General features: G+C 40.0%; 1 protein-coding gene across 2 annotated transcripts in view; it reads right to left on the reverse strand.

Moving 5' to 3' along the window:
* Positions 1-14,212, reverse strand: part of LAMP3 (lysosomal associated membrane protein 3) — a 31,215-nt gene that overhangs the window by 1,000 nt on the left and 16,003 nt on the right. The window contains exons 4-6 of one of the 2 annotated variants that reach the window (XM_020980833.2): positions 9,787-9,844; positions 7,017-7,187; positions 3,799-3,960 (exon numbers count right to left, since the gene is read on the reverse strand). In XM_020980833.2, coding sequence (XP_020836492.1) covers positions 3,821-3,960; positions 7,017-7,187; positions 9,787-9,844 — 369 coding nt within the window. In that variant the 3' untranslated portion in view covers positions 3,799-3,820. The remainder of the gene's footprint in view (positions 1-3,798; positions 3,961-7,016; positions 7,188-9,786; positions 9,845-14,212) is intronic. The other variant, XM_020980834.2, reaches the window with a different exon arrangement.

Raw genomic sequence — 14,212 nt, forward strand, 5'->3', positions numbered from 1 at the left:
GATGCAGGATAGCAGGCAAAGAGTAAGGCTCTGACAGCTCAGTCTTCCAGATAATAAGGAGTCCTCTATGGACTTTTGTCCTGCAGAGAAGGGTCTCAAATATTATTGAAGATAATTTATATCACTAGATGGGTAGTATTTTGAAAACGTTAGATCACCCATACTTTCTGCTTGGTAATAATATTTAGATTTTAATGATTTTTTTTCTCTCTTTCAATGAACCAGAATTGTTATAAAACGGTCCTCAGTTAGGTGTTGGTTTTTGTTTTGTTTTGTTTTTTGGGAGGGGAGGCAGGAGAAGGGAGAGTTTTATCTGTATGGAGAACTTCTATATAGAACTTTCCTTGACCGTTCAGTAACTTGTCTATGACTTTTAGTCTTAGAAAGTTGCTTGGGGTATTAAGTACTATGTGACTTGCCCAGGTCACACAACCAGTTAAGGCAGATCTTAAACCCTGGTCTTCTTGATTCCAAGGCTAGCCATCTAACCATTATGCTTCACTGCCATGTATTTATGAAAGCTAAAAAAGATGATGTTGGTCAACTTGGCAAATCAGTATTTTACTTTATTCCAGTGGACTGTGATTCATAATTAAAAAATTAATCTACGTTTGTCTTGAAGAAAGATACCTGTTTCTGACAACATCATTGTGTTCTTTCCTTCCGAATCATTTTGAATACATAGCAGAGTATTATGTGACTGAGTTGAGAAAAATGACAGAATCACAAGCTGGAAGGGAGCTTTGAAGTTTATTTTAGTTTAGCACCAAGGGTTCTTTTCCTCTTGTATGTGTCACAGACCCTTCTGGTAATCTAGTGGAACCTGAGGATCCTGTTTTAGAATAATATTTTAAAATGCATAATATAAAATACATAAGATTACAAAACCAGTATTCATTTTTTTCCAATCTAAGTTCCCAAACCCCAAATGGTTAAGAGTCTCTGGTCCCCTTCCCCTGAGTGGGAAAACCCTTTGCCCACAGTACCTGTTGGAATCTAGTATCATTTCCCTGGCAAGAGACCTCAGAAGCCTAGTCAGCATTGAGGGGAGGAAGTAGAAATTCAGGTTGAAAAGCTCTATATCATTAGAAAAACAATAATAGAAAACCTAGTAGAATGAGAGAATAATTTGGAAGCAAGTGCATGATGGGCAAGCTAGCAGAGAGCTGGAGACCTGGGAAAGGTCCCACCAATAAGCCTCAGCCAGCAAGAGCTACAGCCAGCATTCCCAGAAATTAGACCAGATGGGCAACTGGTAGCTTGTTGGGAATGAAGGAGAGAGTAAGGAGTTCTCTTTCTCTCAGGAGCCAGACATCAAGGCCACCGGCTTCTTACCCTTGTATCATTCTACTTATCTTGACACATCTCCATGCTCCTTCATACCCATCATTCCACAGCCCTGTTGGCCTTACAGCACAGCTTCAAAGCTATGACCTGTACAAAGGCAGGACCCAAGAGGATGAGGAGGCCAGCTCACCCCATTCATATAACCCGTGGTTTGACACCATTCTAACCAAAACACTTCCAAACTCTTTATCGTCCACTATAGAGCGGAACTCTTCGCTGTTCCCTTTCAGCTCCAACGATGACTTCAGAAAATTTGGCTTGGAATCATTCTTCCAAATTTAGAATTTAGAACTGGAAGGAACGTTAGAGACCATCTCATCCAACCTTACTCCTTTACAGAGGAGGGTAACGATTCTAGGATAACCAGCATCAAATAACATTAATGATTGTAAAAAAGAGAAATGGAAAACAAACAGATCTGACTCATTTTTATGTTCAGGACTTCTAATTCCATCACATCATCCCAGGTATCTCATTTAATCAACAAAATTTTGGTCTGGAAAAATTTCCTAGTAATAAAAGATTAATCTTGCTTTGGGACTGTAACAGCAAGATTAATCAAGCTAGGACAGGACACATGAACAATGTGTAATGAAGGCTATTTTAGTATTCACTGATATTCCAAACATGATAACATGGGAACTTCAGATGAGTGTAAGGTTCCTCTAATAGCTACATGAAACTAGGCAGGTATGTGAGCCCCATTTCTTGTCCTCAAAGCCTGTCATAGTCTTAGAGCCAGGAGCCCTCGGAGGCCACATACCCCTTCATTTCTAAATGGGGAAACTGAGGGCTTGGGATGTTATGTGGCTTGACCAAATTGACATTGGTAGTAGTTTTCTGAGGTCATATTTGATCTTAGAATTGGTCTTTTGACTCCTGAGTCAATATTTTTTCTACCGTTTCCTCTACTGAGCATTCTGTCTATGGCTCCATCAGCCCTGAGTTACTCTGGGCAATATGGTTTGCCATTGATTAAGAAGAGTTGTAATGGACATCTTGGGCATGAAATCATAAGTAACTCAGTTTGGGATTTCTTGACACTTTAGAGAGGCTATGATAGTACTTTCTGGAGGCTTCAGAGACCCTCTTCCATTCCTGACACTTCAAAGAAATTTAGGGTATGGAAATTCTCCCAAATGACAACCAGTATATTTCCTAGCTGCAGCTACAACAACTGAGGAGTTCTCAATTTCTGTGAATGTCCTAAGATAAATAATTAGCTGTGTCCTTGGGGAGAAAAAGTCTTGTTCTTAAAAAACAGTTTGAAAAAAAAATATCTTCAGTATGTAGAAGCCCATTCTCTCTTGTCTCTGTAGAATTTTAGGTGTTGTAAAATAAATGTGATTGTATTAATAGTCTTAAGGATTAAGTGACTTGCCATACAGCTAAGTGGCAGAGGCCATATCTGAACCCAGGACTTCCCAACTGCAAATAATTCACTCTATCTACTACCCTCTGTTGCCTCAAAATTCTAGGTCATCATATTTAAATACAGCCTATTTTGCAGGAAAAGGTAGGTTGTCTATTGGAACAGAATATTTTTTCCTCTATTTAGTGTACCTTTCTTGCCAAGAATCATTGCTTTATAAATCTTTAAAATGCTTGCAAAAGAGAAAGAGAGTACCCTCTCTCTGACAGTACTAGTCCTCAAGGCAGTACTAGTCCTCAAACTTCTGATTATGTTTTAATGTTTTGTAAGAGAAAAAGTATACCCAAACTGTCCCTAAATATAGAAGAGGAAATCAGGAAGCACAGAGCAGGGACAAGGGATATGCCAGAGACAGAAAAACAGAATAAACACAGACAGATAGACAGAAAGAGGATCAAGAGAACAGAGAATAAATGAATCTTAAAGTGAATGTAAAGGTTTAGAAAATTTTTAAAAATGACTGACTAGATATCCCTCTACAATATACTCATTTCTTGCAAAATTTGTCAATTTTCCAACTCAATCCTAATCTGAAGTTGGATTTTCGTCCTGAATCTAAGGGTTTTAAAAGACTTTTGGAAACCCATATAGATTTGTCTAAGTTCACTGATTTTATAAAATCATATTCTTAATAACACAAAAGACTCAGATTAGCTACGAAATGTACAAGAAGCGTGTGCACAGTTGGGGAACACATCTCCTAAATTTTGAGAAGTTTTCTTCCTTTTATGGGTGCCCAGCTCACCACTGGCTCACTTTGCTCTCCACTCCTTTACAGAAATGAGAGATTTATAAGTCAGCCTGAGTAAGCCATAAGGGGAAACTCTAGCAACTCCTGTCCCAGCTGCCTTTCTCTCCCCCTGGGCCCCAGACAATCCTGCTGGCACAGTGGCTGGGCAGCCTCATACCAGAGTCTCCTGTCTGAATTCTTAGGGTATGGTATCCAGCCAGAGAAGAAGTCAATCACTAGGCTGAACTATAGTAAGGCAATGCCCAATGCCAATGAACTTGCTACGCACATTTTGAAGAAGGTAGGTGCTTTTAGACACGTTCATATCCTCTGCCGGGCCGCTTCCTGGCAACGAGGCATGCCGTAAGCAAAACCCCAAACAATCCTGCGATACTCAGGCCCACAGCCACAGGGATTGCTCTCCTGTTTTTATCACTGAAGCATTCATCTGCTGCAATTGAAGTTAGAGTGAGAAATATTACACCTGGGCAGGGGCAGCCAGGACGAGCTGATACACGTGTCAGCCCGAAATTTACACATGAGGAAATTGAAGGGGAGAGAGTTTAGTTATTTTCTCAAAGTCAAGTGGTCAATAGACACTGCCAAGGATAAGATAAGATGAGCTAGTAATCTATTTTCAGCCAGGTAGGCAGCAGGATGAAATGTTTTTAATATCACCTTTAAAAAAATGTTCAGAGGATCCTATGATTTAGTTCAGAGCTGGGAGAGATCTTAGAGGTCATCTGGTCTAACCCTCTTATTCTACAGATGAGTAAAGGGACTTTCTAAGGTCACAGCTAGTACATGACAGAGGCAAAGCTTGAACCCTTATCCCCTGATTGTAAGGTCAGTGTCTTTTTACTATACAGTAATGCTCATATATATCTTTATGACAGACCAGGAAAGGAAATGGGCTGGTCATGTAGCAAGATTGGGAAATGGTAGGATCTTACATTTAGAGCTGGAGAGAATCTTAGAGCTCATCTAGTCCAACACACTCATTTACAGAAAGGAGACCAAAGGCCCAGAAAGGGAAAGAGACTTTCCCATGGTCACACAGCTAATAAGTAACTGAAGAGGAATTTGATCTGAGGTCTGTTGACTCTGAAGCCAATAGTCTTCCATTGTATTATACTTTCTTAAGGAGCAGCTTGAGCATATATTGATACCTCTAAAATACTAATGTTAGATCATTTTTTGGAGAATTGATGGAAAAAATGGACAAAAATAACGGAACAGGAAGGCATGAAAACAGAGGCTTCCAGTTAAGATGAGGCGCGGCTGTAGAAAAGTCCAATTTTCCTCTATCTGCTTCAGAAACAAACCAAAAAAAGGAACTAGGTCAAATAGTGATCAAGAAATTTAAATAGAAATGTCATTAAGCTGCTTTACCCAACCAAAGACTGCACAAGAAGACAGTAAGGAACCATAGAGTCTGGAAGAGATATCATACTGGGAAAGCCAGCATGAGCTCAAGTGAACAATCTGGTAGCCCACAATAATGCCCAAATTGGAATTAGTAGATTGTAGAGCTCCAGCCAAGACACTGAAGCCTGCCAGCGCTCAACACAGAGACACATAAGGACAGGTAGAAGCCAAAGGCTGGAGCCTGGGAAATTGAGTTCAGGATCAAATAGGGCCTGACCACCTCATACAAGAATGTGAGAGGGGACTGTCTATGGTACAAAAAAACCAAATGGGAAGCTGAGGTTATTGATATGAGTAAACAGAAGAGGACATCAAACACTACAAAGGAGTATTATGGGTCCAGAGATACCCAAGAGATTAACATTGAAGAAAATACTAACTTCACAACAACTACAAGCAGAGCCTCAAAAAAAAAAAAAAGGCTTAGCCACAAGGACAAATAAATAAGAAGTAAAAAAGAAATTATAAATGACATGAGAGCTCTGGAAAAAAATAATTAGAAGGAGAATAGTTTGTAACAGAAGCTGGAAATTTTATCTAAGACTTCATGAAAATTAGAATGAACCAAACTGAATATAATGACTCCATGAGACAGCAAGAAATATTAGAACAAAAGTTTGAATAACATAGATAAAATAACATAGACAAACATAGAATAACATAGATAAAAATGTAAAGTATCTACTATAAAAAATAACTGACCTGAAAAAACAAGTTAAAGAGAGATAATTTAAGAATAATCAGACTACCTAAAAACCATGACCCCTTATTAACCCCATCCCCACAAAAAAAATCCTGTATACTGTATTTCAAGACATCATGAATGAAAACTGGTCAGATGTACTAGGATGAGAGAGTAAAATGAAAATCAAAAGAATTTGCTAGTTACCTCTTGAAAGATAACCCAAAATGAAGACTTCCAGGATTATCAAAATACCAAAATCCTGAGTCACATTGTGAGTTCCCACCTTGGTGGTTAAAATCAAAACAGAAGTTGGATGGAAAATAAATGACTATGAGAAAGCCCTTTTTAAGGTTGCTAATGGACAGCTGCTGATAGCTAGGAGGAATGGCTTCCAAAAATGGCTTACTGTTGTTTTGAATTATCAGTTTTCTCTTTAATGTTAATTTCTAGTTCTAATAATAAGAATGAGATAGGTTCTGTAACTGAGATCCTGAATTTTAACTCTCCTTAAGCACAAATTTGGGATCTGAGTTGAGAAGTGTTACAAGATCTCAAAGGTGTTCTCCCAATATATCCAAGACAGAAGAATATAACTGTGTGTAAATAAGCTTGGTGTGTGTGTGGGCATGTGCATAAGCATGTGTGCGGGCATGTGCATAAGCATGTGTGCATGCATATGCTATTGACCATGCTTATTTGATCACCTGGATAAGAGTAAATAAATGTGTTTTTTTAAGAGCAAGGCCTTGGTCCTGCTTAATTATATTGTTGAGATTGTGTAGGGTCAAAGGAAGGAGCCTTAGAAGTTGTCCAGTATAATTCCTTTATTTTATAATCGAGGAAACTAAGGCCCAGAGAAGTTAAATGACTTAACTACTGTCACCTAAGTAGTAAGTTGCAGAGCCAGGATTGGAACTTGGGACTTCTCTATCTCTCTTTTCCCTCCATCACACATTCCATTGCACCACACTACCTTCTTTAAATCATGCACATTTCCCATTTTAAATGTGTTTGATTTAGTGTAAATAAATGAATACTTGTCTAAGCATGAGTGAGTACATGCACGTGGGATAAAGTATATGATAGGGAGGTCTGTGTTTTGTGTTTGAATATGTGTATGTGTGTGTGTGGGAGGGATGCTGCCGATGAAGGGGGTAGGTATATCCTGACAAGTTGTGCAGACAGATGTTTTAGCATGCAAATACATGCCTACTAGTCTAAGTTCACACGCACGTGCACACACACACACACACATACACACACACACACACACACACACACACAGAGTTTCTAGGGCGTCCGTTGCCATGGCTGTGTCAGCAATGTTTGGAGCTGTCTCTTATGTCTCTCTCTATGAACTCGGTGAGTTTTTCCTCCCCTTCCTCACAACTTACCATTCCCAAAGTGTTCACCATCAAAATCAAAGGCTTGGAGTTGAACATTAACAGTGTGCACCTGGAGATGAGATGATAGCTGAAGACTCTGTTCACTGATACACTTGAAGGAGTGCCCCACCTTGGTCTCAAACATAGTCAGCCCACCTTTCAGGCCACTGTAGACTTTCGCTGCAAACACCAAGAAGGATCAGAAGGTTAGAGCTGGGAAGGACTTTGGAGATCCTAATGAGAAAACAGGGGCCCAGAGAAGGTAAAGGACTTGCCCAAAGTCACATGCAAGCTAGATTAGAGCTTGGACTTGAACCTGGATCTTTTAGTTCTTTTCCCTTCACCATTCTGCTTCCCTGGGATGCAAGCATAGGCTTTTTAGCTGTACTAGTTATGGTGAGTGATTTTTGCCTATTCAAATAGTCACAATCATCAAAGGGATGAGCCAGCCACCCCTTTAATCCTCTAGTGTGGAAGAAAATGTGGGAGGTAGCCTGTGTGGGTGGGTAATCTTGTTTCTTGGAGACCGTTTGAAGGTCAGCCACTGTGTGGTAATGAAAGCATTTCTGTTGCATTTGGGGGAATTTTTTTTGATACCTCATATGGGTAAATCCCATATAAAAAAGAGGGGGAAAAAAGAGGAAATAAGAATTGGTTGGAATTTTTTCTTTAGCCATTTAAAATCCTAGTGGCAGAGCTAGTATGTATATCTACCTAGCACTGTACGTATCCACATTCGCTCATCATACATTATAAACTTCCAGTTATCCACACACAGGGACTTAGAAACCTTTGGTCTACACTGCCTGTAAACATCTGCAATGCTCTGCCTCCTCATCTCCCCCTCTTAGAAGCCCTGAATCAGTTCACTTGCTACCTTCTGCAGGAAGCTGCTATCCCCCCAGCTACTAGTGCCTTCAGCTCTAAGGTTACCTCGGATCTACTCTCTCTAATTAGAATGTAAGCTCCTTGAGGGCGGGAGCTGTATTAGCTGTTTCTATATATCTCTTGCACTTAGTATAATAGCTGGCAAGTGATAAGCACTTAATAAATACTTATTGATTAATTGAGTCATCTTATAGCTAGAAAGGATCATGGAAAGGTTGTCAATTCAGTTCATTTCAACATATTTATTAAGCTCAGTAGTGGCTAGAACACTGAGCCTGGTGTCAGGAAGACTCATCTTCCTGGGTTCAAATCTGGCCTCAGACATTTACTACCTATGTAACACTGGGCAAGTCACTTGTCCCTGTTTTTTTCAGTTCCTCATCTGTAGCATGAGTTGGAGAAGGAAATGGCAAACCACTCCAGTATCTTTTCCAAGAAAACTACACAGGGGCTCACAAAGAGTTGGGCATGACTGAAATGACTCAACAACAGCAAAGAAGATATGATTAACTTTACAAATAGCTATAATACAAGCGAAAAGTATCAAGAAGGTACAAAATGAAATGCCTATGGGAATTGGTGATGGTGGTGGTGATGGGTTTCATTATATATTGTGAAGGATAAGGGTAAGCTTCATGAAGGAGGCGGCAGTTAGCTGAGTGTGGTGAACAGGACACTGAGCCTATAGTCAGAAAGACCTGAATTCAAATTTGACCTTAGATACTTAATAGTTGTGTAAGTCACTTGGGCAAATCACTTAACCTCTATCTGCCTCAGTTTCTTCAGTTATAAAATGGGGGTTATAATAGCACCCACCTCAGAGGGTTGTTCCTTATAGAGGATCAAATGAGATAATAATTGTAAAGCTCTTAGCACAGTGCCTGGCACATAGTAAGTGCTACATAAATATTAGTTATATCATTATTAATGCGGGCAAGAATTCACCAGGTGAAGAAGGGGAAGTAAGGACTTTCCAGGCACAGGGAACATTATGAGCCAAAATACAGAGGTGGGGAAGTCCAGGGCATTTTCAGGGACAGAGATGAGTGTTGTTTGGTTAGAGGACAGAGGACAAGGAGCTGTAGAAAACAGACTAGAAAGGTGACAGGTAGTGGGACATCTTGAATGCTTGGCAAATGGGTTTGAATTTTACTTGGAAGGCAATAAGGAGTTGTTGAAGTTTTGATTTTTGTTTTTCTGATCAGAAGAGTGAAAATTACCAGTGATAATGATCAGATCTATGACATAGGAGGAATCCTACATTTAACAAATGTCCCACATTGTACATGTATACATGTAACTCTACCACCCCTCATCCTCCATAACTTGCTGCTGCAGCCCTGGAGCTACCGTAGTCTTCCTTCCTCAACTCACCATCCCATGTAGTCAGTCTGAATTCTGCCTTCCTTTAACCCTGACCCAATGGACCAAATTTCAATTACTAAAGATCATTAGCTAAACTCTTGCCCATGACTAGTGTCAATGTGAGCCAGTTTATGTTAAGAAAAGTCTTACTTGCTGGCTAATGTCTAATATGTGCATGAGATACCTGTGAGGTCATGCTTAATTGATGATTGGTGATGTTAACCTTTGGATTTGTGGACATGTGGAATTTATCTAACTCATATCCAATAGATCTTTTGCCCTATAGCTTTTAGTTCTTAGCAGAGAATTTTATTTACTATATGTAGCATAATATAGCACCCCTTCTCATCCCCAAAGTGCTGGATTTGGAGTCATATTCCCAGAGTTAAAACCTATACATTTCTCTCTCTCTCTCTCTCTCTCTCTCTCTCTCTCTCTCTCTCTCTCTCTCTCTCTCTCTCTCTCTCTCTCTCTCTCCCCCTCTCAATCTTTCTCTCTCTCTCCAGTTCACAAATGTTTTACTTACCTAAGGCTGAAATAGTCAAAGAGGCCGCCACCATTTCTATGTGATAGGACTGTTTTGCCTGTAAAAACAACAACAAAACCCTCTATATTAAAAACTCTGCATATTTCCCTTTTTATGCCAATGACACACAAGTTTAAATAAGTCAGAATTCTTCAGGATTTCAGATACTGAACCCTTTTGGTGAGGAAGAGGGACAGACTTGGCAGTAGAACCCTTACTCTGGAAAGGTGGATACTTCAAAGGCAGAGAATAGATGGTAACCTATGAAGTCGAGTTTGAGGGATTTCTTTGACCCCAAAGTAATTTCTCTTGTAGGGCTCCTACTGGTGCCTGGGATTCTACTAAGGGAGCTATACTTTTTTGGGTTACATTCTGTCCTATTAAATTGGTGCCCATTAAGTTACCCCCCTTCAATAACACCTTAAAGTAAATGAGGTGATCAGATTCCTTCTAAACATCTGAGAGTAGGCTTTCATCAGATAGACTAGATTCTAAACTTCTAGAGGAGAAGACCAGGGCTTATTTAATTTTTGTATCTCCCCCAGTGTCTAGCACAGGTCTATCTCTGCCCCTTTCAGAGATTGGCTACAGAACATTCCTTAACCTGATCTGGAATCTACTACCACATGTGGTGGCTGTTGGACCTTCTGAGAACATGCCATGGTACAGCCTTCTGTTACTACCAAGTACTTTGTCCTTGGAAGCCAAGTAGGTGGCAGGAGACCACCACGTGTCGGACAGATTGCCATTACGGCCTGAGAAAATAACAGTGCTTCGTCTGACCATAACAACTAGGCCCCCAGGTAGGTGGGCCAGCTCCAACTTTCTTTGTCACCACTGGGCCCATGAAAGTGAGGTTTCTTTCAGAAACTGTATGTGAATGCCTTTTTGCTCTGAAGTCTACTGCCACATCTAGAAACTTTACCTGTTTTACTTTACTGAAACATCTGTGCAGAAAACCAAACGTCTGTCTTGTGTGACCGCCGGGCACTCAGACACTTGGCCCTTTGATAACAGTCTCTCTGAGGATCAGTGTCTCAGACACCAGGACCAACCTGGAGCCAAGTACATGCTCCCCCACCTGAGGTGTTTGCTGGGTATTCATTGGCACTTGTCATCTTGAGATGAGGCAAGAGCACCAAGTATGAACTCAGGTTCCTGAGGATTGACTCAGCAGCTATTTACTAACCTAGATGCCCAACCTGATTTCCCTTCTGGCTCATCTCTTCTTCCTTGGTTTTTGGATGGAGAACAAATCAACCCTTCTATTATCCTGTGATTCTGAAAGGTGGGAGCCCTAGTCACCTGGTACTGGCCCAATCACATGGTTAGCAAATTCCTTCCTAATCCTTTTCTAATCCCTTTAACTCCCTGTCCCTGTCTACTGAAGCAAAAATGTACTTTGCCAGCTGCTGCTTCTTATTTGCTCATCCCCATTCTCTTTAGCTCTACCCCTCTAGAGTTCCCATCATTTCCATGGTAGAATGGAATCCATTTAAATTCCCCATGGAAGTGATGAGCTGAAGAGATATCTCTGGAATCCTTGTTCTATCATCAACAAACTTCCCTTTATCCAAAGACCTCTTCCAGTCCCATTCTCTTCATCTTCTATTCTAGAAGAGTATAGCTCATTCTGTATTCTTTCATTCATAACATTTTATTTTACTTCATCAACTTGATATACATATTCTTAAGAATTACGCTCGGCTAGTTCATCAAACTTTTTGTGAGATGTTAAACAAAGCTAGCCACCATCTCAAGTTATTTCCCTGTTAGCTATGCCTATTTGGCAAGTATAAAAAAATCACAGAAGCAAAAAAGTTAAACAGGTCAGAAGTGACATACTTTTTACATACATCCTTTTTGTTTCACTACCATGTTTGATACGCAGTGACTTTTACTGGCATCGTATTGATGTCTACCACCCCACATTCTCATTCAGCATTTGCATTATTAGTGTGTTGTTCTTGTATGATTGTTCACCCATCAAATCCCATACAGTAATGGCTTTGACAGAGGCTGTTATTCAGAGGGAACAAGCTTTTTCCAGAGAGGTTAGGATCTCATAGTGAAACATGGAGATGTTCAGGGCCAGATCCAAACTTAATGGTGCATTGGTTGCATTACTTTTTTCTTGATTTCAAATGATTCTTGATATGTTTGTTGTGATTAATCCACTTTTTCTTTCTTGCCATCCTCAACAGCAATCTCAGCCAAGTAATAGTCAATGATCTTCCTTAATTTTCATGTAGAAAACTTTGCTTTCTAAAGCTTGTGAAGCATTAGGGATCAAAAACTTTTTCTGGTAGATGCAGTGCAAATATCTCATTGATGTCTCAATTTTCTCTCTCTATTCTCAGCTTATCTCTTGCTTTTTTTTTACCTCAGCACCTTCCTTCTTTTGCTCAATACTTGAAATGATCCTCAAAGGTGACTTCTGGGCTCCTATGACATTTATGTAAGCAATGGAGAAAGGATCCCTCTCTTCATCAGATAGTTCCTGTCTTTGTTGGGTTACAGATGTCACAATGGCTTCCATGCTATCATGTCTCACATCTGACTTGGTCAGTTTGGCCTTCTAGACCAGCTCATTTTTTATCCAGGACTGAGTATTCTGTGCCTGGAGTGAGTGGTGATGGTAATCAGTGGTCTCTGGGTGGCAGCGGGGGCCACTTACTCAAATCTCATTTTTGAATAAGGATCTTATTCAAAAGAAACTCTATTTGTGGGTATGGATATGGGTATGGGGGTTGATGTGTTGATAGTACAGCACTGTATATTAAGAGATGTACCCATGTGAGGAAGTCCAAGGACAAGAGAAAAGAAGTATGATGGAGATTATAAGCCTACAACAGGGGAATAATATAGTCGTGATAGGGGACTTTGCTTACCTGGTCATTGACTGGGCTTTCTCTTAAAAAAAAAAGGCAGAATAGCCAAGAATTTCATCACCTCACTTAATGATAATCTTATTTTTCAAAAAGTGTAGGAACCAACAGAGAGATTCTATTCTGGATCTGAGGAATAAGGAGGAAATGGCTGTGGAAGGGGTTGAAAGGATAGGAACCTTGAGGAGGTAAGGGACCCTTCCATCTTGGAATTTGTGACAGAGGAGAAGATAGCTGGAAATGATTTGACATGTTGCCTAGATCTGGGGAGAGCAGATTTGACATGTTGCCTAGATCTGGGGAGAGCAGATATCAAAGGCTTCAGTGAGAGGGTGGGTAGGGTGCATATACTAAAATTCTACAAGGGAGGTCTTCCCAGGGGAAATTGGAAGCTCGACAATGAAATTCTGCTGAACCAAAGGGAAACAGTTTCAAGGAAGAGGCAAGAGGAAGGTTTTCTAAAGATAAAAATGGGGATGCACGGGAAATTCACCAACCAGCTTAGATTTTTAAGACACTAATGGCAACAGAATCAATGGCAATGTAATGACATCATACATAATATACACAATAAGTTGCCTTTAAGTAGCACTTAAAATTTTGCCAAGAGCTTTACAAGTGTGTGTGTAAGAGGTAATGAAGGATAAATACAAAAACATGGAACATTTCTGTAACAACAGTTTTAAGGTTGCTGACGCTCAAAATGAGATGAAGCAGGGAGGAAAGGCAAGAATATGAAAAGAATTGGGGTTATGAAAAATTAGAAGATGAAAGGAGGGTTAGGACTGTTGTTCTGGGTGAACGGGATGATGATGGTTGAAAACAGAGAGGAGAGAAACACTCAATACTTACTTTGTTTCTGTTTTCTCTGCCAAGAAGAATGACTTTTGGACTGGAAGGATGGAACATGAACGACTGATAGGAAGTTCCTAAGAAGGGCACCCAGCACTTAGAAGAGAAGATAGGAAAGTGCGTTGTTCTTTTGAGCTTGTCACTGGACGCAGGTGAACTGCATCCTTGAGTACTAAAAGAATCGGCAGGTGGGATTGCTGAGGGATTGTTAGTGATACTTGAAAGACTCGGAACAAGAGGAAGATAGCAGCACCGGACATGGGAAAACATTGTCCCGATTTTTAAAAAAAATGTAGCAAAATTGAGTCAAAACTTCTAGTCTAGTGGGGTTGACTTGGATTCCTGGCATAATTCTAGAATGTATTAATAAAAGGATGGTTAATTAATATTTAGGGAAAGGAACAATAATCACAAAATTGGCATGATGTCCTCAAAATTAGATTATGCCAGACTAAACTGATTTCCACTTTTCACAGAGTTATTAAACTGATAGGCCAGGCAAATATTTTAGATGTACCTGACATATTTTAGCAAAGCGCCCAATAAAATCTCTCACTCTAGTCTTACGGTTAAGACGAAAAGTTATAGATGAGATCAGAGTACAATTGGGTGGATTCAGCACTGACTTATTGACTAGATCCAAAATGTCACTATTGATAATAAGTCAATGTGGGAAGATGTCTTCT

The sequence above is a fragment of the Phascolarctos cinereus genome, unplaced genomic scaffold, assembly GCF_003287225.1.
Source record: "Phascolarctos cinereus isolate Bilbo 61053 unplaced genomic scaffold, phaCin_HiC Scaffold_7;HRSCAF=346, whole genome shotgun sequence".
Taxonomy (NCBI): domain Eukaryota; kingdom Metazoa; phylum Chordata; class Mammalia; order Diprotodontia; family Phascolarctidae; genus Phascolarctos; species Phascolarctos cinereus.